The 23,293-nt window shown below is 39.0% G+C and overlaps 4 protein-coding genes across 5 annotated transcripts; all 4 read left to right on the top strand.

Annotated features, from left to right (window-relative positions):
* The first annotated feature begins 2,574 nt into the window (after window positions 1-2,574).
* Window positions 2,575-22,683, top strand: LOC135933836 (beta/gamma crystallin domain-containing protein 2-like). Its single transcript, XM_065472067.1, is given in 5 exon segments — window positions 2,575-2,583; window positions 8,398-8,640; window positions 9,421-9,689; window positions 22,043-22,310; window positions 22,411-22,683. Coding segments are annotated over 5 exon segments (1,062 nt in total).
* Window positions 12,327-16,056, top strand: LOC134646369 (gamma-crystallin M2-like). The gene is made up of 3 exons (XM_063500245.1): window positions 12,327-12,359; window positions 14,635-14,877; window positions 15,784-16,056. Exons 1-3 carry the CDS (start codon window positions 12,327-12,329, stop codon window positions 16,054-16,056), a joined length of 549 nt encoding a protein of 182 aa, XP_063356315.1.
* On the top strand, window positions 16,883-18,714 carry LOC134646372 (gamma-crystallin M2-like). 2 transcript variants are annotated; one of them, XM_063500251.1, is made up of 3 exons: window positions 16,883-16,912; window positions 17,111-17,353; window positions 18,442-18,714. In XM_063500251.1, the coding sequence occupies exons 1-3, from the start codon at window positions 16,904-16,906 to the stop codon at window positions 18,712-18,714; spliced, it is 525 nt and encodes a 174-aa protein (XP_063356321.1). In that variant the 5' UTR covers window positions 16,883-16,903. The 2 variants fall into 2 exon arrangements, with proteins under 2 accessions (XP_063356321.1, XP_063356320.1); XM_063500250.1 differs by having other exon boundaries at window positions 16,904-16,912; window positions 18,445-18,714.
* Window positions 19,491-20,444, top strand: LOC134646371 (gamma-crystallin S-1-like). Its single transcript, XM_063500249.1, has 3 exons — window positions 19,491-19,499; window positions 19,601-19,847; window positions 20,176-20,444. Exons 1-3 carry the CDS (start codon window positions 19,491-19,493, stop codon window positions 20,442-20,444), a joined length of 525 nt encoding a protein of 174 aa, XP_063356319.1.
* Window positions 22,684-23,293: the final 610 nt, after the last annotated feature.

Genomic DNA, 23,293 nt, shown 5'->3' with positions numbered 1-23,293 from the left:
GGAAAAGGAATTCTAGTTTGGATTCGGAAATCATTGATTAGAGAGGAAGTGAGCCCAGTAAGGGTGTCAGGTTGTCTGTGAGATCATCAGTTAATCAATCCTGTATTTTAAGTGAACTGCCTGATGCAAGCTCATTGCCATCCTGATAGATTAAGACAGCGGTCTCCAACCCCCGGGCCACGGACCGGTACCGGTCCATGAGTCGTTTGGTACGGGGCCGCGAGAGTTGAGGCTGTGACATTTATGGTTTTCATGGTTTTTTATCGTTAACTCGGTTTCCCTGGTTCTTTACCCGTGTAGTTGTGTGTATTATTTTGAAAGAAATGTTTACGCGTTACCATAGCGACTAGAGACCATTATGGGACAGAGAGGAAATGCTCCTCCTGAAATGCGCCAACAACATTGAGAGTTGGCGCATCTCAGGAGGACACTGATAATAAAGTGACACAGTGAACTCGCGTTTATCATTATATTTACAAAATACCACAGTTTTTGCTTGGTCGTAACATTTTATTTTGGTCCGTGGAAATATTGTCTGACATTAAGCCTTTCCTTGGGGACTGCTGGATTAAGAGATAAACTATCCAATCTCATCTGATAGAATTCACATCTACTTGCTTTGTTCCACTAAAGTATGTTTTGGTATTCATTTTAAAGGATTGAAATGGTTATTTGTCCCTCGTCAGTTTTTGCATACTAATCGTTAATAACAAAATGTTGCAAATGTATTAAAAATCAACAACTAAAATATCTAATTTATAAAGGTATTTAGACCTTTAGTTGAGAAATTTTTAGAAGCCACTTTGCGTTTTGGTCTTGTGTTGCCTGTTTGCATCAGTCATTCTGGGAACTTAAGTAGGTCATTAGCAAGAGTCTAGAACTTGACTGAATTGCCACCTCAGCATGCTCTATACTTCTATAGAGTCCTGGTAATGACCTATTAACTGTATTCAGGTGTGTTGCAACAGGAACACATGAAGTTTCAGGATACCGGCCCTCGAGGAGTGGAGTTTGAGACCCCTGCTCTAACGTGGTCTGTAGGTTTAAAGCACAGGTGTCAAAGGGCCAGTGTGCTGCAGGTTTTCGATGTGTCCTTGATCCAACACAGCTGATTCAAATGGCTAAATTACCTCCTCAACATGTCATGAAGTTCTCCAGAAGCCTGGTAATGAACTAATCATTTGATTAAGGTGTGTTGACCCAGGGTGCTATCTAAAACGTGCAGGACACCAGCCCTCGAGGCCTAGAGTTACACACCCCTGGTTTAAAGCATTGGCGTTATACTACCACTACCATGCTTCACTCTAAGGATGGTATCAGCACACACACTGCCTCTAGTTTATTAGTGCAAAGAGTTTATATTTTTTGTAATCCTTTCCCATGTGCTCTCAGAGGCCTTTCAGAGCTTTCTGACAAACACAAAAGCTGATACAGTACCCTGTTAAGGAATTATATTCATGTCAAAAACCGCAGGTGAGAAAAAACGCAGTCAGGAGCAAATAATTTCATTTCATGGGTGCAGATATTCATTGCCACTCAATCAATTACATTCTTTGTGTATAAATTCAATAACCTGCAGGTGTAGAACTCAGCAGCCGCACACATAGAGAAGCCATCATGCATGCAACATCGAATTCTATAACTTTCTTGCACAGTCTTCTGTTTATCAAGGACTGGTTCCTGCTAAGTTGGTCCTTTCCCTGGTGTACGCCCTTTCTGCTCAAACTGGCCAGATGCCCATCTCTATGAAGTCTCCCAGTGACTGGAGAATTCAATAAAAATGAACAGGAGGCACATGAAAGGGTCTGAATATGTTAACTGAAATATTAAAAGCAAGGTTTCACATTCAGTTAGGTTACGTGTTGTTAGGAAAATTACACTTTTATCATTAAAAAATGAATAAAACAACAAATTGCACAAAACGCTGAGGTGACTAGTTAAGATGTAGAAGATGTACTGTGGACTGTACATGTGTTGATTTCTCTGCAGGAGTCCTAGATGAAAGGATTTCATTCAGGAAATGGAGGCAAACAAGCTCAAAAGAGATGTTGAGGCCCTTATGTGAGTGGATGCTAAAATGTTACAAAGCATACCGTGCAGTCGGTAAGTAAACTGGCAACTGGTTCATTTTCTCCTGTTCCCAAACAGAGACAACTACATTGGACAGAAACTTAGGGAAGACGCCTTTGATCCGAAGGGCAAGGGAACTTTCACAGCGCTGGATGACTTGGTAAAAACTCAGCAGAAGCAACCAATGCTAAAATAATGTTTTAATGTATAACTAAGTAGAGCTGACAACTTCTGTGTGACATGTTGTAGGCTCACTATGATCTTGCAATCAGTGTTGCCCTTTGGTGGCTGGAGAAGAAGGAAGGACGACATGTGCTCGACAGAGAGATCATGTACGTTTTCTGTTTTTTAAAGTTAAACGTTCTATCATTGATACTCCTGAATTATGTTTATTATGCTCACAAAATTTAGTAAAAATTAAATAACAAGTAGAAAAATAAACAAAACTTTGGTAAAAGCAGCTATAATAAGACATGATGCCGTACAGTGCTTTTACAAAGGCAAATGAATAGAGTCAGTTGGTGGATTGGTTGCCTTTCATCACCTTCCTCCTACACCACAGTGGAGCAACATGCAGTTTAGGAAGTGCCCAGTATCCTAATCGCTTAGAGCGGGAGGCTATGATCTTGTCATCCTTTGCTGGGATTATTATGGTAAGGATATTTACATGTAAATGCAACTTTTAATAAATCAAAGAGCTAAAGGGAAACTCTCGAAAAACCTTCCTGAGAGTACTTTGATGCACTTAATGCCTAAACTGCTTATTTTAACTGTTGTGTGTTTCTGTTTAGAGTAGCTTGCCAGTGGAGGAAATCTTGACTCTGTACAGGTGTAAACCAGCCGCTTCATACCCCAACCAGAAGTCCAAGGTACAAAAGTGTCCTGGTTAGGAAAGTGGCTGCAACTGTTTTATCCTTTTTGAAATATAATTTTGCCTAAAAAAATCATTCCCATTCCTTTTTCTTTTTCTTAACCCAAGGGCTCAATTGTCTATCCCATCACTCTGTCCTATCATCCGTTTGCAATGCTTGGATCCTACAAGGCTGCGCACCACTCCAAGAAACACAGTAAGTGTGTGTTGTCTGGTTTAGCCTTTATGGTAGTGACAAGAGAATAAAGATACAAATTGTTTCTCAAATGGGAATCAAATAGATTTCTATACAATTAAACTGCTTTGTACAACCAAAGCAGGCGCGAGTTGCTGGCAACTTTAATACAGTCTATACTTGAAAGTCTGATGCTTGGCAAGAATATTTAGATTTTATGAGTACATATAAAATATAAGCCCAAACAAACCCCAAAACGAAACTCTTGCAGATCAGAAGCTGAAAAGATGGCTGTCTGGGCAGACAAAGGCAAGTGCTCCACCGAAGCAAGTTTCATCTTCGTTTTCCACTTCATCTCAGTCCTTCATCAGTGTGAGTACCGTATCTGAGCAATCACCATATGTGTGGTAGGCAAAATAAGAACTAACGTCTCTAAATACCAAGGAAAAATACTTCAGTAGTCAGTACAAATCATGTAAATGGCTGCTGTGTTTCCCATCATATACCATATACAACATGCAGATATGTTTTAAACTTTTAACCACTTGCGCAACCCAGCTGCATACTCTGTTTTATTAACACCTGCTGCTTACTAAGTAGTCTCCTTGTGTGCAACCCCCCTCCCCCAAGCAGCTTTATTTCAATGATGAAAGTAAAGTGAAGGTTGCATCTTCAGGAGACAGCTTCAGATGAGCTTCAGCACATCAGACACACCTCGATATTTAATAATCTGACATCAAGCAGATTATTAAAGACTGCCTTTATTGTACATAGAGCCAAATTAAAATAATACTCTATGGTGCCATGGTATAACACAAGATGTTGACTAAAACATGAGACGGTAGCACGTAGAATAAATAAAATCACTATTGCATATGATTAAATACACCATGGGTGGATGACAAACGTTTTAGTTTTTTTTCTTATTTAACATCCGCACCGCCTGCTGAAACAACCTTTTGCTAAATCTGGACGTGTGAGTCTTGGCTGACCTATAACACCTTCCATAGATGATGGCCAGGGTGAGTGAAGTCCTGGACAATTTTGGTATTTCTGCTGAGGTAGCGTGATATGGCACTCTCCTCCAGAAACGAGCAGTCAGTTCTTTTCTGTGCAGTTCTTATCGCTCATTGCTGCACTTTCTTTTGGAAGTTGCAGTGGTGTTGGCCGACCAGGAGAGGTCCTCGTATATGAAACCCCCAGGATGTCTGCACCTTTCCTACGCGTGCTCCATTTATACAGAGAGGGGCAGAACTGTGTCATATTTCGTCCACTAATAATGCAGTTGTGTTTGTGGTGATGAGTCTCTGGTTATTCACCAAGAATCGCTCAGATAGTCTTCATAGCTCTTCCCTGCATGCTGACTCATTTCTTGTGATAAGCTTAATGATGGTTGTGTCTAATTTAATTATGGTGTTATACGAGCGGACAGGTACGCAGTGATGGAGTAGTAGAGGTGGGGACCTAGTTTGACTGTCTTTGAACGGCTGGTGAGGAAGTCTTTGGTCCTGGTGCCGATGGGGATCGAGAGGTCAAGTCATGTAGCATGCTGATTAGCATGTCCACGGGATGTCCAGCTCTGTGTTCCAGGTGGTTTAGTGCTGTGTGGATGGTGATGGCCTCTTTGGTGGGTCTGTTAGCTTTGTGTGCAAACTGATGTGAGCCAAATGTGGAAGAGAGGCTGGCTTTGATATGATGCAGGACCAGTGTCTCAAATCACCTCTTAATCAGTTATGTAAATGTAGTTGACTTTATGCATTTCTAGAGCTGACTGACCTGAACACACATCCTGTTCCTGCAGAGTGAATCTATGAAATCTTTTGGCCTGAAATTGGATGAAAAAATGATTTAGTTCCTCAGTGTTGTCATTCAGATGTTGCAGATGTTCCCTTTGTTGTTGTAGTCTTCACCAGACCTTTCTTGAGTTGTTACATGTCAGGTGGTCCTTAGTGCCACTGTTGTAGGCCCTCTTAGTCTCCTGTAAATGCAGTTTGGGTAATGCGGTTCTTTTTTTCTTAGTATTCCCACATTTCCCTGACCTCATGGCATTTTCAGTCTAAGTTAAGGAAAAGTGATTAGGAAAAGAGATAGGAAGTAATTTTAAAATGTTCAACATCAGTCCAGAAATATTTCAGAGAAAAGACTAGGCTTTGAAATGCCCAAAGCCAAGAAGGAAATATTTGAACAGCAATTTCTTGTTACGTCTGCATTGAAAATCCTCTGCTGCCACCCTGTGGATCTAAACAGACCTCCCATACGCTCTGCTTCACTTTTAGGACAGCAGTGATGTTCACCAGGAAAGAACTGAGCACTATGAAGGCTCGCAAGAGTCTCTGCACAACTGATGTCAACCTCCAGCAGCTGCCAGAAGTAGAGACATTGAGCTAGAGCAATAATACTAACATGAAATGGTAAAGCTGCTCAGTTGAATGTTAACGTACTCAACTAAAAATGTCACTTAAACTCAAAAATGCACTTGAAGTACTCAGAAATAAAAGAGACATAAACAAAGAAGTATTTTCTGTCAACTGGGCTCTGTGTTATTTGATAATGCATTATATGAATAAATTGTTACTACATTCAATGTCATGCTTTAACGTGTTTCCTTCACTCTGTACTCCTCGCAAAGTGCCATACCAGACTGTATTGGTGGAGTTTATGCGATTATGGAGGTCTGATGATCTGAAGCACAACTCCACTCCACTGCTTCTTGGTCAAACAGCCTTTGGTGACGCTGGAGATGTGTAATGACTCAAACAGGAAAAATACAACTCTTAGAGTTAAAAATGGCTCGTCCTCACCAAGAAAGACATGCAAGTTGCATGACGTAGTAGCTCATACACAAGGTCAGGGTTTACTGATTTTCATATTTGGTATGACCTTGACCTAATTTTCATCAAAATTAAATTGGCTCAACCTGTCATTGGTATCTATCTGGACTGGACTTCTTTAAGTTGTTTGAAGACGTTTTTATTTCTCATCCAAGAGGTTTCTTCAGTTCTAAAACCAAAAGGTGGAGAGTCCCAGATATTTAAACCCTAGTAGGGATTGGTAAATGGACCAATATATAGCAATTTTCTACTCTATCTGAGCACTCAAAGTGCTTTACACCAGCGGTCCTCAACCTTTTTTGCGCCACGGACTGGTTTATGCCCGACAATATTTTCACGGACCGGCCTTTAAGGTGTCGCAGATAAATACAACAAAATAAAACTAGTACCGGTACCGAAAAAAAGAAGATTTATTCATAACACACCTGAAAAGACCCAGGAAAACTGAGTTAACGATAAAAACGATAACAAAATAACGCTGAAAACCGATAAAACCCCTGAAAACCATACATTTCACACCTGAGCCTCAACTCTCGCGGCCCGGTACCAAACGACTCACGGACCGGTACCGGTCCGAGGCCCGGGGGTTGGGGACCGCTGCTTTACACAACTTGTCACACCAGTACTTTTTTTTCCCTAAGCGCTTACTATCTAACATTCATACATACCCCGATGCATCAGAGAGCAACATGGGGTTAGTATCTTGCCCAAGGATATTTGGCATGTAGACTGGGATCAAACCGCAAACCTCCCAGTTAGTTAGTAGGTGACCTGCTCTACTACCTGAGCTACAGCCACCCTCAGGATCGATTCTGTGAAGGGTCGTTGACCCACTATTGATCATGTATGTCATCAAAAGGTCCAGGGTGTGAAAAAAAGGTGTGGGTCATTACCAACAGAGGTTTCGGGAGACACCTGTGTGACACGTTGCCTCAACCTCTCATGTACCTAATGAAGTCACCTGATGAGTTGGGGTTGAGGCGCCTGGGAAGGGATCTCAAAACTGGATTGTAGGTGGCAGACAGTGTGTCGTAGGCCACCGCCTCTGTTCAATGACGGTCATTCACAGTAGACATAGAGGTCTGTTTCAGTCCTTTTTCAAACCATCTTTCTTCTCTGTCCAAAATGTGAACGCCGGGAACCTTTAAAAGAGTGAACTCTATCCTTTAGGTGCAGATATACAGCTGAGTCTTGTCCCGTCGAGGTGGCATGCGTTTATGGAGTGGCTGTTTGGTTTCTCCCATGTACAAGTCTAGGCGCTCCTCATAGCATACAGCAACATAAGTTTATGCTTTTGACAATATTCACTTATTACCTGTTAAACCATTCCAGTTTTGTCTTTGATGAAAACAATGAAATCATTTTTGTTACCTCAGGTTATGTTATTAATTTAGATAATCAGTTTGTGGATAAATGATTATTGTAGGTTTGTTACCTTGCAGTATAAACTACCCTGATGCAACTGTTGTTGCGGCTATATAAATACAATTGAATTGTTATAGAAATGTAAAAAAAATCTCAAATGATTGACTTTTAGAATCAGTCCTAATCCATGTCCAGTAATATTTAGAAGCATTCGTTACCATTGTAAGAGAAAAACTGGATATTTGGTATCCTATCTCTTTACAATTACATATCAGATTGTTTGCAGAGTTACTAAAACTGTCAAATAAGTGTACCTGAATACAAACTCCAAAGTGACACAAAGTAAAAGCACCTAAATATCACTTTGGTCCTGATATTGACTTTACACTGAAGGTGCCTGGTCCCATTTTCCTTATACAAATAAAACACACAAATCCACATTTTTCTTTTTTGGAATTTCTGCAAATGTTTATAGAGGCTGATTCATTTTGTGATTACCTCTGGCATTCTGCGAGCAAAGATTAATCTCCTTGATGAGTGGATAAAATGTGTCTCTAACGTCCATATCAATAAAGAGGGCACAGTGGGTCAGTAATTTGCCTGGTAGGACTTTTGCATTGATGATTCAGGGATTTTCGCTGTATGCGCAGGATCAAGACTCTTGGCAACGATGCCAGTACGTTAAATCCCCACTCATTGAAAAAACAGCTAAAGTGGGATCTGCTAACCCTTTGATTGAGGTTTATATAGCGGGGCTGTGGTGCCGCTTTGTGAGACCACCATTTTTCCGTAGGTGACTGGCTCCAGCACACTGCAGGATGAGTAGTAAGGTAAGAGAGATTCATTTTGTTTAGAAGTGGGCTTCTTCAAGCTGAAAAGTTGCGTTGCAGCTTCTCAAATAATGATTAGGTTCTAAAAACTAAACTGCCAGACACATAGACAAACTGACAGTGCCTTTAACTGACTTTAACAACCCATGACATAATCAACACTACCAGGATCACACATACAGGCTCGACTGAAATCTGTAGTACAGCATCACCAGACTTGGCTGTGACTGCCTCTGTCCACCCTCCTGGCTTTAGATCATATTCTATGAGGACAGAAACTTCCAGGGTCGCTCGTATGAGTGCGACACCGACTGCCCTGACATGCACCCCCATTTCAGCCGCTGCAACTCCATCAAGGTGGAAAGTGGTTGCTGGGTGCTGTATGAGAAGCCCAACTACACTGGCTACCAGTATGTTCTGACCAGAGGCGAGTACCCAGACTACCAGCGCTGGATGGGCTACAATGACACCATCCGCTCCTGCCGTACCTTCTCCTATGTGAGTGAACAGGGCACTATGTGCAGTTAATACTATGAAAAATGTCATCTGAGAATTACATTTTCTGACTTAGAAGTGGTTTTATGTCATTATTTAGATGATTAAACCACTGATTTTTACTGTTTTCTATGTGCACAAGCCAAATAACATGATGCATACATAGGTTAAAATATTAGATATTTTTTCCTTCCAACTAAAGTTGCACTTTAATAAGAGTTTAGATTTAGTTGCTGAAAAGTGCTTTCTCTGTACAGAATCTACATGAAATAGTTCAAGGTTAGGTGTAGGACAAGGTAATGTTTGGCAAACAAGTAAATAAAAGTCAATTAGAAATGTCAAATAAGTTGTTGTTGCTGTTTTCTCATAATTATGACACATTGTAAAACTGTATTAAATCAGGTTCCATGTATTATCTGTATATTATTATTTTTTCATTTTAACCACGTCTATGTTTAACTATTCTTTTGATGTGGCACGACAAATAAATACCAGCCTCTGACATTACTTAATGAAATTTTATTTGCTCACATGCAGATATCACTGAACAAGGCCAATGTGGGCCGACATTTAGCTGATATATTAATGCAGTCCTACAAATTTAAAATAAAAAAACCCCATGGTTTTGACTTTTTTTAAAATTGTTTTTAGACATATTTATTTTTTAAGAGTAAGCTATGTCAATTTCCAATAAATCTTCCCCTCACACACACCCATACAGAGCTGCAGAGGTACTGATGCTACTCTAATTTTGTGTTTTACCTTACTGCTATGTTCATCCAGACCAGCGAGGGGCCCTACCGCATGCGCATCTACGAGCGACCCAACTTCCAGGGTCAGATGATGGAGTTCAGTGAGGACTGCGAGTCGGTGCAGGATCATTTTCGGAGCCGTGACATCTATTCCTGCAATGTCATGGACGGCTACTGGACCCTCTACGAGCACCCAAACTACCGTGGCAGGCAGTACTTCATGAAGCCCGGGGAGTACCGCAAGTTCAGTGACTGGGGGGCCACCTGCGCCACCACTGGCTCCTTCCGCAGAATCACAGAGTTCTAATCTGGATTGAATCGCTTTTACGCTATAGAAAAACAAAACAAAATAAAAATGGTAACGTGTCAGCGATTGACTTGGCATTAGTAAGATGTAACTTCATAAATAAATGGAGCTGTTGTTAAACTACTTTCTGTGCTTTCTTTGTTACTGACTGATTTAACTAACATCACATGAAGTGACACATAAATGTTTCCATTTTGTGAAAACATTTCCAGCATTTAAATATGATCATCTATTATATGGACATTCCACACATTGACACATTTATTTGAAACCTTAATAGTTTCCTGTGCCAGAATGAGCCTTTATCTAATTTTGACATACTTGCACATTCAATAAGGAGGTTGCCATGTGGCATTAACCCTTTGAGTCCTATCCTGGCCATTTGTGGCCACTTTGCTTTTCCCTTTTCAACCATTTTTATTCTGTTAATGCAAATGGAATGAAACTTCCCAAAGGTGTGTATTTCTTTCAGATTTTTTAATTTTCAACATCAGCTCCTTAATAATGTCAATAATATTCACTATACACTAAATTGTTCCTCTTGGTTCTATTGTGGCCATTTGTGGCCAATTGAAACCCATTATAACCACCTTTTTTGATTCCTTGTTACTGACAGTACTATATCATGCGATTTAGGTAAAATTGCTTTCATTCTAAACTCAACACATGAAAATTGTAGTTTTTAATGTTTTTTACCAAATTACATCATTTACCCATTTTTGGCCAAGCAAGCAATTTCATGTAATATTCCGAGTTTCTAGTAGTGGCCTTTGATGGCCTACCACACTCCAATGGACCAAAATAATGAAACAATTTTGACATAGGTTTGATCTTAAGGATCTAATAGTTTGTGTTTGTGCATGACATTGCAGTACAAACATGTATTTGCAACATAGACTGGAATAAATTCAAACATTACATAGGCTGCAGTGAATTTCTGTGGATGCAGGATATTGAGCTTTGAGGTTCCCAGTCAAACTTAGCTTTGAAGCACATGTTAAAAGCACTTTTACTCTTGTATTTTTCATCAAAAGATACCATACCCAAAATATCAACTCTAGAAACAAAAACAAAAACAAAAAAAACCCCAATCACAGGACATTTTGCAGAGTTCAAACCTGCAGCTGCAGCTGGAGCGCAAACAACAACAAACACTATTTGTAAACGTGTCCTGGAGTTTATGCCGGTGCAGACAGAGCTACTGCTGTAAGTAAGCCTAACAGCTTCCAGATCATTTATTCTGGCAATATGGCAATTAGATCATCACTGCTTCAAGCACTGCCTATATGATCTGGTCAGAGAGCAAGGACAGCAAGCAGTCCTCTGCCCTTGAAGAAAATACATCTGCCCAAGATGAAGAAACCTCCTCTCCAGAAGATGAGGGGACAATCTTCAAAGAGGCTGACTGCATCACCACTGATGTTGAGTTCTAGCCAGTGCCCGAATCCTCTTCTTTGGGGGAGGATTGGGGTTGGGGGGCATGGAGGTGGAGCCCCCCCCCCCCCCCCCCCCCCCCAAAAAAAAAAGAACATAGGAGCATTTTCTGAGACCGAGGAGCCGGCGACTCAGTGGATCCGCCATGAAAGGAAAACCATGTGGGTCCCACTACTGAAGAGAGACTGCACCACAATCCAGTACCCACTGGTATCAAACTAGGGGTCACCCTGTATGCAGATCTACTTTTGAATTTTTTATAACAAAGGAGATCTTTTAGCTGCTGTGCACCCTTACAAACCTGCACGGGAGGCCAAGGTGTGAGGATTGGAGGATTATAGATGAAGTGGAGATAAAACCTACACCAGAATAAAGCAATACATAGCATGTTGGATGAAAACACTGGAAGTTCTCAGGAAGTAAAAAAGGCATGGGGTTCAGACTCCAACTGACGGAGGAGCTCCGAGGACAACGTCTTTCCTTCGGTCACATTGGCAGAGGAACTCCTCAGATGAAAACCGGCACAGGGGAAACAACCCAGAGCTTCCTCCTCAGCTCCTCCAGTTGCAACAGAGGAAGATTTTGTTGTCTGTCTTTGGCTTCACCAAAACTACCACAGCAATATCCCACATGCCAAAGCAACGGAGGAATATGCTTCTTTTGACAGCAACACACAAGGAACCAGCAGTCGGTGATGGGGAATAAAGGATGCGTGAAAGGAACGGAACAGCAGCCCCTTGAACCAGGTGTAGAAAGTGTGCCTACAAAAACCACTCTAATGTGGTTAGTACATCTTGCTGCTAATGAGGATGCACACAGAAGCACACAGATACTGGAATATAAATTTTGATCATTTTATTGGTGATTGCAGGGATTATTTGGTCATTAAATTGCCTTTCTGGCCACTAACACACCATGTGTGACATTGCTTTTGGCCATTCATCCCCCCCCCCCCCCCCCCCCCCCCCCAAAAAAAGAAAGAATAAATAAATAAATAAATAAATAAATAAAGTAAAAATAAATCATTGTAACAGTTACTGTTACTGACCTGCAATGATGATAAAAAAAACATATTAGGTTTCACCATTTATATGCTAAAAGATGGGAACTTTATTACTATTTTTACTATAATAATACATAATGTGACTGGTATTCAAAGGGTATAATATCAGAATTTGAATTATATTTTGGTTTTTATGACTAGAAGCGGTGCTAATTTAAAAAATCAAGCCAATGAAAGTAGAAAAATGTTTTAATATATATGAATTTTATAGCATTTTGTAAATGTAAACAGGGGGTGGCCATTTTTGGCCACGAACAAGCTGAGAGGGATTTTTTTTTGTTTTTCTCTCACTGCACAAAAAAACAAAGATGCATAAAACTCATTGATACTTTTAATTATTGCTATGCATCTAACCTCCATCATGGTTTGCATGTATTATTTAGAAAAAAAATTGGGATTTTATGATTTTCTCTATTTATGAGTTGTTATGATTATGTGCTCTAACTGGTATTTAAAGGGTTAAATTTCAGAATTTTAATGAAATTTTGATTTTCATGAACAGCCCTGATGCTAATCTAAAAAATCATGTAAAAAGAACTGGACATTTTTTTTAATATATATGAATTTTATAGCATTTTGTAAATGTAAACAAGGGGTGGCCATTTTTGGCCACAAACAGTTTGAGAGGGAGTTTTTTTGTTTTTCTCTCACTGCACAAAAAAACAATGTTGCATAAATGTCACTGATGCTGTTAATTATTGCTATGCATCTAACCTTCATCATGGTTAGCAAATAAATCAGATGGCATGTATTATTTAGAAAAAAAACTGGGATTTTATGATTTTCTCTATTTATGAGTTGTTATTATTATGTGCTCTAACTGGTATTTAAAGGGTTAAATTTCAGAATTTTAATGAAATTTTGATTTTCATGAACAGCCCTGATGCTAATCTAAAAAATCATGTAAAAAAACCTGGACATTTTTCTTAATATATATGAATTTTATAGCATTTTGTAAATGTAAACAAGGGGTGGCCATTTTTGGCCACAAACAGTCTGAGAGGGAGTTTTTTTGTTTTTCTGCCACTGCAGAAAAAAACAATGTTGCATAAATGTCATTGATGCTGTTAATTATTGCTATGCATCTAACCTTCATCATGGTTAGCAAAAAAATCAGATGGCATGTATTATTTAGAAAAAAAACTGGGATTTTATGATTTTCTCTATTTATGAGTTGTTATTATTATGTGCTCTAACTGGTATTTAAAGGGTTAAATTTCAGAATTTTAATGAAATTTTGATTTTCATGAACAGCCCTGATGCTAATCTAAAAAATCATGTAAAAAAAACTGGACATTTTTCTTAATATATATGAATTTTATAGCATTTTGTAAATGTAAACAAGGGGTGGCCATTTTTGGCCACAAACAGTCTGAGAGGGAGTTTTTTTGTTTTTGCTCTCTCTGCACTAAAATAACAATGCATTATAATCAATGTTGATGTGAATCAATTATATGCCCCAGACTCTACTATTAATAATACAAGAAATTTCAGTAGCAATGCAATTATATAAAATTGCGAGATTTGAGGTTGTCGTCCAGCTGGTGCAGTGGACAAACAAACTGGTGTTTAAAGGGTTAAAAAATAAAAAAGTAATAATTATTTTATATTTATGGAAAGAACTGAAGTTACTTAAAAGCTTTATGCAAAAAAAATGGCAAAAAAACAAAAATAATAAAAATTACAGACCTAATCTGTAGGTGGCCACTTTTGGCCACAAACAAGCTGAAAGGGTAGTGATTTTGATCAGACTCAGAGGGTTAATATAATTAAAATGAACATGGCATTGTTCTGCTTAATTTTTACTGCATAAAATTTAGTGAAATTGCAGCGGAGAGTTTTAGAACACACTCACTGACACGAGTGTCTCTAACTCTTTGTAATAAGGTAATTATTTACTTTCTGAATTCTCCTGATTAAAAAAAAGGCCAATTTTTGGTGTAATGTTTGTTGGAAGTACAGTTTTTAGTTTTTCTAGTAGTCAGTCTCACTCCTACAGAAAATTATAAATCAATATCAACACACACCAGCAAAAAGAAACATTTTATAGGCATTTACTCACCCTTCATACTCTGAATCCAGCCCATTTAAAGCAAACACATGAAGATTGAAAGAGCTGTGACTGTTCCAGCGCCTGCACATGTTGTAGCTCTTGCTGGAAGATGTATGGCATCTGTTAACCTGAACACAGGACATGACAAACAGGAGTGGGAAGACTCTTGTAATATTTCTGCTGACACCACGCCTCATTTAAATAACACCAGCTGCTCCCAAAAGGGTATTGTATATAAAGATGGAAGCTAATTTTAGGATTTAAAAACGCAGGAAGAAGTTTGACCAACAACAGCAGGCATTATGGGAAAGGTTTGTATGTCGTTTTACATGACGGATATCTGTAGATTAAAAATGAGCTTACATGCCTTTTTCTGTCCCTCGGTCAGATCATCTTCTATGAGGACAAGAACTTTGGAGGCCGTTACTATGAGTGCATGAGCGACTGTGCCGACCTGCACTCTATGTTTGACCACTGCCGCTCCATTCGAGTGGAAAGCGGCATGTTTATGATCTATGACCGTCCAGGCTACGCGGGAAACCAATACTTCATGAGGAGGGGAGAGTACTCTGACTACATGGGCATGACCGGTATGAATGACTGTGTCAGATCTTGTCGCATGATCCCCTCGGTAAGACCCTCAGTAAAATACCATCACTGTGTCATACTGCATCTTAACCTCTTACAATAATAGATTCAGCGCACAGAAAAACATACACCAACTATTCAATGATTTTCTTTTTCGATTAAAAAAGTAACTACTCTGAAATTAGAAATGAAGGTGATTTCACTTATACTAAAGAGGTCACTGCTGACTGCTCCAAAGCTGATAAAGTGCTGCTTTTGTGCTCTTCTGTTAATTCTAATGTTTTAAATTTTGCTTGCCTGTCCTCCAACATAACTGCCAAGCAGCAGACTGTATACTTGACTTTTAGCATGTAGCATTAGCCAATAAATGGGCTAATTTTGCTACAGCAATCTGTGTTCAGAGGTGTTTTTTGTTTAAAAAATATAAACTATCCTATCCCACCAGAGAACTTTTGTTTTCTGGGTAGAGGACCATGATGTAATATCCTTTTTGGCAACCATAGTAGCTACACGCTAGCTTGTTACTGTCTTTTTTTCTCCCGTTTTATGGACAGTGGCAAGCTGGGTAAATTGTTAAGATGTATTAGAGTGAAAATCAGACTGTTAATTGCACTGGATTACATTATCAGATACTTGTGATACTTGTAATACATAATACTTGATATTAATATATCATTTTTTAAAAGTATGGTGGTACTGGTATGTTAACATTAATTAACACGTACCATGCCTACCAGTGGTGTAGAGTAGAAATGGCCTAGAAACAGGCATCAGCGTTTACTCTCTTCTTTTAGTGCCAGTATCTATGCTAAGCTAGGCTAAGCAGCTTATTGCAGATATTTTATTAGGTATGTGGTGCATCTCATCATCTAACTCACAGCTATGCACATGAACAGATTTCACAAAAAACAAACCTAATGTGACCGTTTGACTTTCCTGACCTCTGCAGCACAGTGGCAGCTTCAGGATGAAGCTGTATGAGCATTTTGACATGGAAGGCGGAATGATGGAACTGACAGATGACTGTCCTAATCTCATGGACCGTTTCCGCCTCTCCAACTTCAACTCCTGCAATGTGATAGATGGCCACTGGCTGATGTATGAGCAACACCACTACAGGGGGCGCCACTACTACCTTTCACCTGGCCAGTATAGGAGCTTCAGCAACTGGAACGCCATTAGCTCCAGGGTTGGGTCCGTCCGACGTCTCATGGATTTATAAAGACGGAAGGACAGTTCTTGTGAAATGTCTACTCTTTGCCTTGTTTTACACACTGAATAAAATGGCATCAGTGCTCAAGTGTACTCAGTTTTGTTTTTGCTCTCTGCATCTAGAGGGCATCTTTCCCCAGGAGAATGTGCTGGGCTTGTGGCCTGACATCCTAACTCTGATAAGAGGATTGAATAAAATCATTCAAGCACTAACACTTTTCTCACCCAGGCTCAAGCGTTATCTATTGGACCTTTATGTTTGTTTAGACATGAGCAAATATCCTACAAATTAACACAAGCATTTTGAAAGGTTGTCAGTAAAAATGTAAATATTGTTTCTATTTTGGTCAGAAATAAAGCTCACCACCAGATGGCAGTGGTAGAATAAAAATTACATAAAACACAAAGTCAAACTATCATTCTGTTGACAAAAACACAGACAGACTCATTTCTACCATGGGAAAAAATATTCTAATCAAGTAGCTCCAAATAAAACAACTGGAGGTTTTTATGTCTGAGCAACTAGAAAAATGAATGTAAACATTTAGAAGATATCTTGGTGAACGTGGGTGGAGCATAAACCCTCAGTCTGAGGTAAATTTTAGCAGTGCAACAACAAACAGCACCCATTCAGAGTTGACATTGGACCAGTCAGCGCTCACCTGTACATACATAATCCCCAAACATCTCTTCAGGATAACACAACAGCACAAATGCCAAAGATTCCTGGCATTACAATATGAATGACACGTGCAGAGTCTGCATTTCACATTCACTATATATGTAACAGGTTTGAGTCTTCAAAGAGCTGGATGGATCATACAGAGACTAGGCACAGGGCAGGAGAAGCAGCCAACATGGGGAAGGTAAAAATGACAGTTTTGGGCAAACAAGCAGGTGGGGTACGAAATGCTAATAGGCTTCCTGAGTGTTCACAACGTGTACTGAGATGTCCATTAAAACCATGAAAATGCTCGGAATACTGAAGCAAATATAATAATATTTGTTTCCAATGAACATATTTGCAGTGCAAACACTGAAAAATATATGATTTGTATGTTTAGATTATCTTCTATGAGGACAACAACTTCTCTGGGCACCATTTTGAGTGCTGTAATGACTGTGAGGACTTGTTAAACCGACTCAGCCGCTGCAACTCAATCAAGGTGGAGAGTGGTTGCTTCATGATCTATGAAAAACCCAATTACTCTGGTAACCAGTACTACCTGAAGAGAGGAGAGTATCCGGACTTCCATCACTGGATGGGCGTCAACGAGTCTGTCAGCTCCTGTCGTTACATCCCTACGGTGAGCAACTGTTTGTTGACCAAACCCAGCCTTATACATTCACTGGAGTTCACACTGCCTCTTGATAGATTGTGAGAATGTAAACTAACCAGACCTAACTTTTATTGAAACAATTTTTAAACCTTTGCTTTTAAATGCATTTCAAGATTTTGCAAACACTTTTTAACCTACAGGTTTAAAAACAGTCTCCATTATAGACTCATAGTTGCCGTTCTGTTTTTAATATTTTCTAAGTAACAGCATATTATGTCTAATTTACTTATTCCAAACTGTTATATAAATCAAATGGATCTTTATACAAGAGGGTGCATCTTAGTTGTTGCTATTGATCTTCCCAAAACAACTGTTGTAGGACTAATTCTGCCTTTGGTGTGATATATTTTAAATGTTAGCATGATTTCACTGTTGTTTCACCTTAAAGAAAGGCTAAATCAGTATTTGAATTTAATTTTACTTTGGATTTTCTTTGAAGAAAATGTAAAAAGAGGGTAGCTTTTACCATGAAAATGGTCAAATCAGATATGAATACATGACGTTTTGCTAATTATAACTTTATTTAAATAACTACAAAATTAGTCTGCTCTATAAAGGTGCATAAATGCTGACACAAATCTAATGCCTATCAAAACACTTTATAATAAAAATATCCATCCAGTCAATCTGTACCACAGTTTTTAGAGTCTTGCAGATGGGCTGGACCCAGGTACTGGATTTCCACTCACAGGTTTTGCAGACTCTAGTTGTAAATGAGCCATTAACACATGTTTTAAAGTCCACTTTAAGTATTTGTTGCCTTCACTTTTTGTGCAATCTGAGGAAGTGGAACTGTGTCTTTCATTTTGACCAAAGTGGGTACATTAGCATGTTTAGCTAGGTTAGCTAGCAAGCTAAAAACATATTATTTCATCGTCTTTCAAAAAATCAGTTTCCCAAACTCATTCAGTATTATTTACTTGTAGCAAAATAGAAGATTCCATAATTACATTTGAGAGTCATTACAAATATAACAGCTTTTTTTTTTGTTGTTGTAGAGGTAGTTCCTGAAGGTGCAGCTGAGTAAATAATGACCATCTTTGATTCAAAACTAGGAGCCTGGGACGTTCAACATGCGCCTGTATGAGCGGATCGAGTTTGGGGGTCAGGTGATGGACCTTGTGGATGACTGTCCCAGTGTCATGGATCGCTTCCATGTTAATGACATCTTCTCCTGCAACGTGAAAAATGGCAACTGGCTCTTCTACGAGCACCCAAACTACCGGGGCAGGATGTACCTGATAAGGCCTGGAGAGTATAAGAGGTTCAGTGAGTGGGGTGGCAGGAGTGCCAGAGTCGGATCCATCAAACGCATCATGGACTATTGACCACTTTTGGTAGTTGCCAGAGCTACATGAAAATTTTAGAGAGTCTTCATACTCAGATAATTATGCTTGCAACACCAAAGAAAGAAACAGAAAACAGTTTTTGTCACTTAGTCAAAATACTACTGTCCTGCATCAGAACATTCCCTTATGTAAAGCTTGGGCTCACCATTGGACTCACCATTGTAATAAAGCAATTGCAAAATGGAGTCGTCATAGTCCATTCAGTTGTGAGGAGGACCTCATTTATCAAAGCATGATTTGTTAGTACTGTAACGTTTCAAACAAACAGATTAGTCCATGGTGGTAACTTGATCTGAGTAAGACATTTTTGTAAGTCCTTCATATGAAGTCATAGCCAACATTTTTGATACTTTAGAAATGTTGACTCACATAAAAAAACCCAACAAGCAAATAGCTGGTAGCTTGTGCAAATTATGTGCTGGCTCTATTAAATATCAGTATTATTCTGCTGATGTTGTGCAGGACTATGTGACTCTCATCCTATTGTACAACAGCATTTTCGGGAAGAAATTGTGATGAACATGGAGGAAAGAACAATAACGACACACACCAAGAGTCATCTATACATAAACAGATTTTCCTATCTGCCCACCCCCACTTGTGATCCATCATCACTGTGGGGGATATATTTAAATGACAATACTTTATGCTGTGCAATCACACAGCAGTCCTTTCTTTCTTTCTTTTTTATAAAGCACAGTAGCTTGGCTCAGGGACAGCACTGAATGGTAATAGAGTCTGATGCCAACACAACCATGGGAAAGGTAAAGAAACTAAATGTTATGGTTTTAGAAAAACTCAAGTTTTTGTGGCTTCTAACAGCACTCTGTAAAAAAGTGTCCGTGTGTGCCTGTTGCTTTTGCAGATCATTTTTTACGAAGACAGAAACTTCCAAGGGCGCTCTCATGAGTGCAGCAGCGACTGTGCCGATCTTCACACCTACTTCAACAGATGCAACTCCATCAGGGTGGAGAGTGGCTGCTTCATGGTGTATGAGAGGCCCAACTACATGGGCAATCAGTACTATCTGAGGAGAGGAGAGTACTCTGATAACCAGCGTATGATTGGCATTAATGACTGTGTCAGATCTTGCCGTATGATCCCCCAGGTAGGTCATAATGACTTGCTTTAAGACTCTGTTATAACCCCATAATATCCATCAAGTTACCAGAAACCCATATTGGGTCACTGCTAAATGGGCAAATATTCAGAAACTATAAATAAACTATAATTTTAGCACCATAGAGTTTACTGAAAGTTCTTTTGCAAGATGTCAATAGACAAAAATATTATATTAAGGACTGGTTTTTAAATCCTTCTAGGTTACCGGTCAACTCTTGCTTTTCAAAAATGTTTTAAGTAATTAAATGTATGTAAAGAAGGACCTGATTGGGGAGATTATAAGAGGTTTTTTTTTTAAATTTCTTTGCTAGCACCAAGGTTCCTACAGGATGAGGCTTTACGAGCGTGCTGACATGACCGGGCAGATGCATGAGCTGGTTGATGACTGTCCAAATGTCCAAGACCAACTCAGCATGTCGGATTTCAACTCCTGCAATGTGATGGACGGCCACTGGCTACTGTACGACCAACCTAACTACAAGGGCAGAGTGTACTACCTGAGGCCTGGAGAGTATCGGAGGTACAGTGACTGGGGAGGCATCAGCCCAAGGATCGGCTCCATCAGAAGAATCACTGACTTCAACTGAAGTCAAGCTTCATTTAAATGCATCTTTCAATGACTTGAATTGTCTGTTTTCCCAATAAACCTTAACTGCTTAATAAAACAAGCATCTTTTATTTCCATGTATCACTACAAAGCTTCATTAATATTTTGCAAAGGACCCTTAAGATGGCAGATGAGTTTTATCTTGCAATCAAATGTTACAGAATGGAAAATAAGTACTCTTTGGGGCCAGTGGTGAAACAATTTATCTACCAGCTTCTGGGTAACTGGGCACTATAGTTTAATCTCCTCTATGCTTAGGCATACCATTGCAAACAATACCTCTCCCAGTCGGTCGGCTCGATAGGATTAGCTGATCTCTGCGGTGGGAGAATTTATCCATACGATTAGTGTTAAACACTACGCTGCACGGTGTAGGAGAGGAAGCTGATCCTGGACACCTCTGACAACAAATGACAAAATATGGAATAAACAATGTAAGAATGAGATTGATCTGGCAAAGCTGGTAACATAAGCACATGTTTTTTAAACAGTTTAAAATTAATGTCAGACACATTACACTGTTATGATTGACATTTGCTTTGAAACAGCTTACAAGGACCAAAAACATTCATTATGCTAAAGATTGTCTTAAAGATTTTAAACAAACAACAAAAAAGTTAAACAAAATTTATCTGGAAAATAAGCATAATATAAACTTTAAACTTTTTAGTGATTGATAAACTACACTACTAAGTGATATTAAATGCAGAAACCGTAACATTTTCACATAAGTCTTACATTTGAAGAGAGAGGGAGAGAAAAAAAAGGCTCAAATCAAGGTGAAATTTACTATTGCACAGTTTTCAGCATAACAAAATGTTATAAGTAATTAATTATATTTGACTAGTGGCTGGTGGTAATACCAAGAAATAAAAATAATAGGAGTTATGTGTCCAGGTCCATTTCTCCTGTAGGGGGAGTCTTCAGAAAGTCAAATTACTGTGAGAAATCAAGTAATCGTGAAAGTCCTAAATCATTTAAAAATAGTGAATTTTACATTGCTTAACATACAGTAAACTGTAAAAGTATATACAAAACTTCTGTTATATTCTATGTCACATGAAAACTGGCAGCACAGTATACACACGCTTGTTTATTTGCATATAGTAGGGTTGCTCAGGTAGAGGGAGAGTAAATGGCTTCCTGCTCTGTTACACAACATATTTAATGCCAAAGCCCTGTTCCATATTGTTCTGCAGCTATTGTCCACTGGATGTGTGGATACCATACTAGTATTTTCCTTTGTCCATGCATGTCAAAACACCAAACCAGTTAATTTATCCTTTTTTTCAAATACAGATCCATATTTCTCACCCAATGTTGGGCTCTAACAAAAAGGTAAACATGTGCTAGTAGCCTTCAATTATAACTATGAGATAATTTGAATAACAATGCATTTGTTTGTCGCGAGGTAGTATAAAAAGCCCTGAAAACATGGGGAATCTCTCCAACGGAGACCATGGGCAAGGTAAGTACTGGTTTTTTCTCTCTCTGCTCACATTGAATGTTAGTTAAATTTGTTGGTGGTTTTTTACACATTTTTTTTTTTGCTGGAAAGTCTTAACTGAGCAGCTGAAGCTACGGCTCTTTTATTTTTCATTAGATTATCTTTTACGAGGACAAGAACTTCCAGGGTCGCTCCTATGAGTGCAGTAATGACTGCACAGACCTTCACTTGTACTTCAGCCGCTGCAACTCCATCAGGGTAGAGAGTGGCTGCTTTATGATCTATGAGCGCCCTAACTTCATGGGCCACCAGTATTTCATGAGGAGGGGAGAGTATCCTGACTACCAGAGGTGGATGGGCTTCAGCAGCTGTATCCGCTCCTGTAGGATGATTCCAGTGGTAAGACAGACATAACGCTGAAAAATACACCAGACATAATGGTTTCACTGAAATATGGCAAAGGTTTGAACATGTTGCTGATTCTCTTCTGGCCCCACAGTATCGAGGTTCCTACAGATTGCGTATCTATGAGAAGCCTGACTTCAGTGGTCACATGATGGAGTTCATGGATGACTGTCCCTGTGTGTCTGACCGTTTCCATCACCGCCATGTCTACTCCAGTAATGTTATGAATGGCTACTGGATCTTCTACGAGTACCCCAACTACCGAGGCAGACAGTACTTCCTAAGACCCGGAGAGTACAGGAGGTACCGCGATTGGTGCGCCACCTGCGCCATTGTTGGCTCCTTCAGGAGAGTCACCGAATTTTAGCCATCAACTGAAACCTTGCTGTAAATATAAAGCACTTTGTTTATTAAAGATGTTGAATTTTTAACTCGTCTTGTGAATTTGTTTTGATTGAGTTGTTCAGCTTTGAAACTGTGATTGCTTTGTTGCGGGTACATAAAGGGACCCCTCAAAAGACTGGTAACATGTTGACTGTTTGGTCTGCAGATCCTGTACTTACTCTGTAGGTACTGTGAAGAACAATACCTACTTTTGTTTATTAAATTAGATGTAATTAAAAAAACACCCTGGCCAGTCCAGCTGATCCTAAACAAATAAACTATACATCAAGTAGACAACAACAAAATCATCTACAGCATTATTGTTTTGACCCACTTGTTGTATTTCTGGAATAAAAGAAAGAATCTGTGTATAACACAATGATACATTAATTTCATGACTATCTGTCATATTCTACATACTAATACTAGGTATTTGTACCACATTATTTCTTATCGACATTGCTGAATACCTTATTTTGTTGGTAATCATAAGTATTTATAAACTTAATAAAATAACTTATTTTCTTATGTTTGAATTTTTATATTAATATTATTAACTTAATATTGTAATTTATTTTGAAATCACCCAAATT

The sequence above is a fragment of the Pelmatolapia mariae genome, linkage group LG16_19, assembly GCF_036321145.2.
Source record: "Pelmatolapia mariae isolate MD_Pm_ZW linkage group LG16_19, Pm_UMD_F_2, whole genome shotgun sequence".
Classification (NCBI taxonomy): Eukaryota; Metazoa; Chordata; class Actinopteri; order Cichliformes; family Cichlidae; genus Pelmatolapia; species Pelmatolapia mariae.
This window is presented reverse-complemented; position numbering and strand designations above follow the sequence as displayed.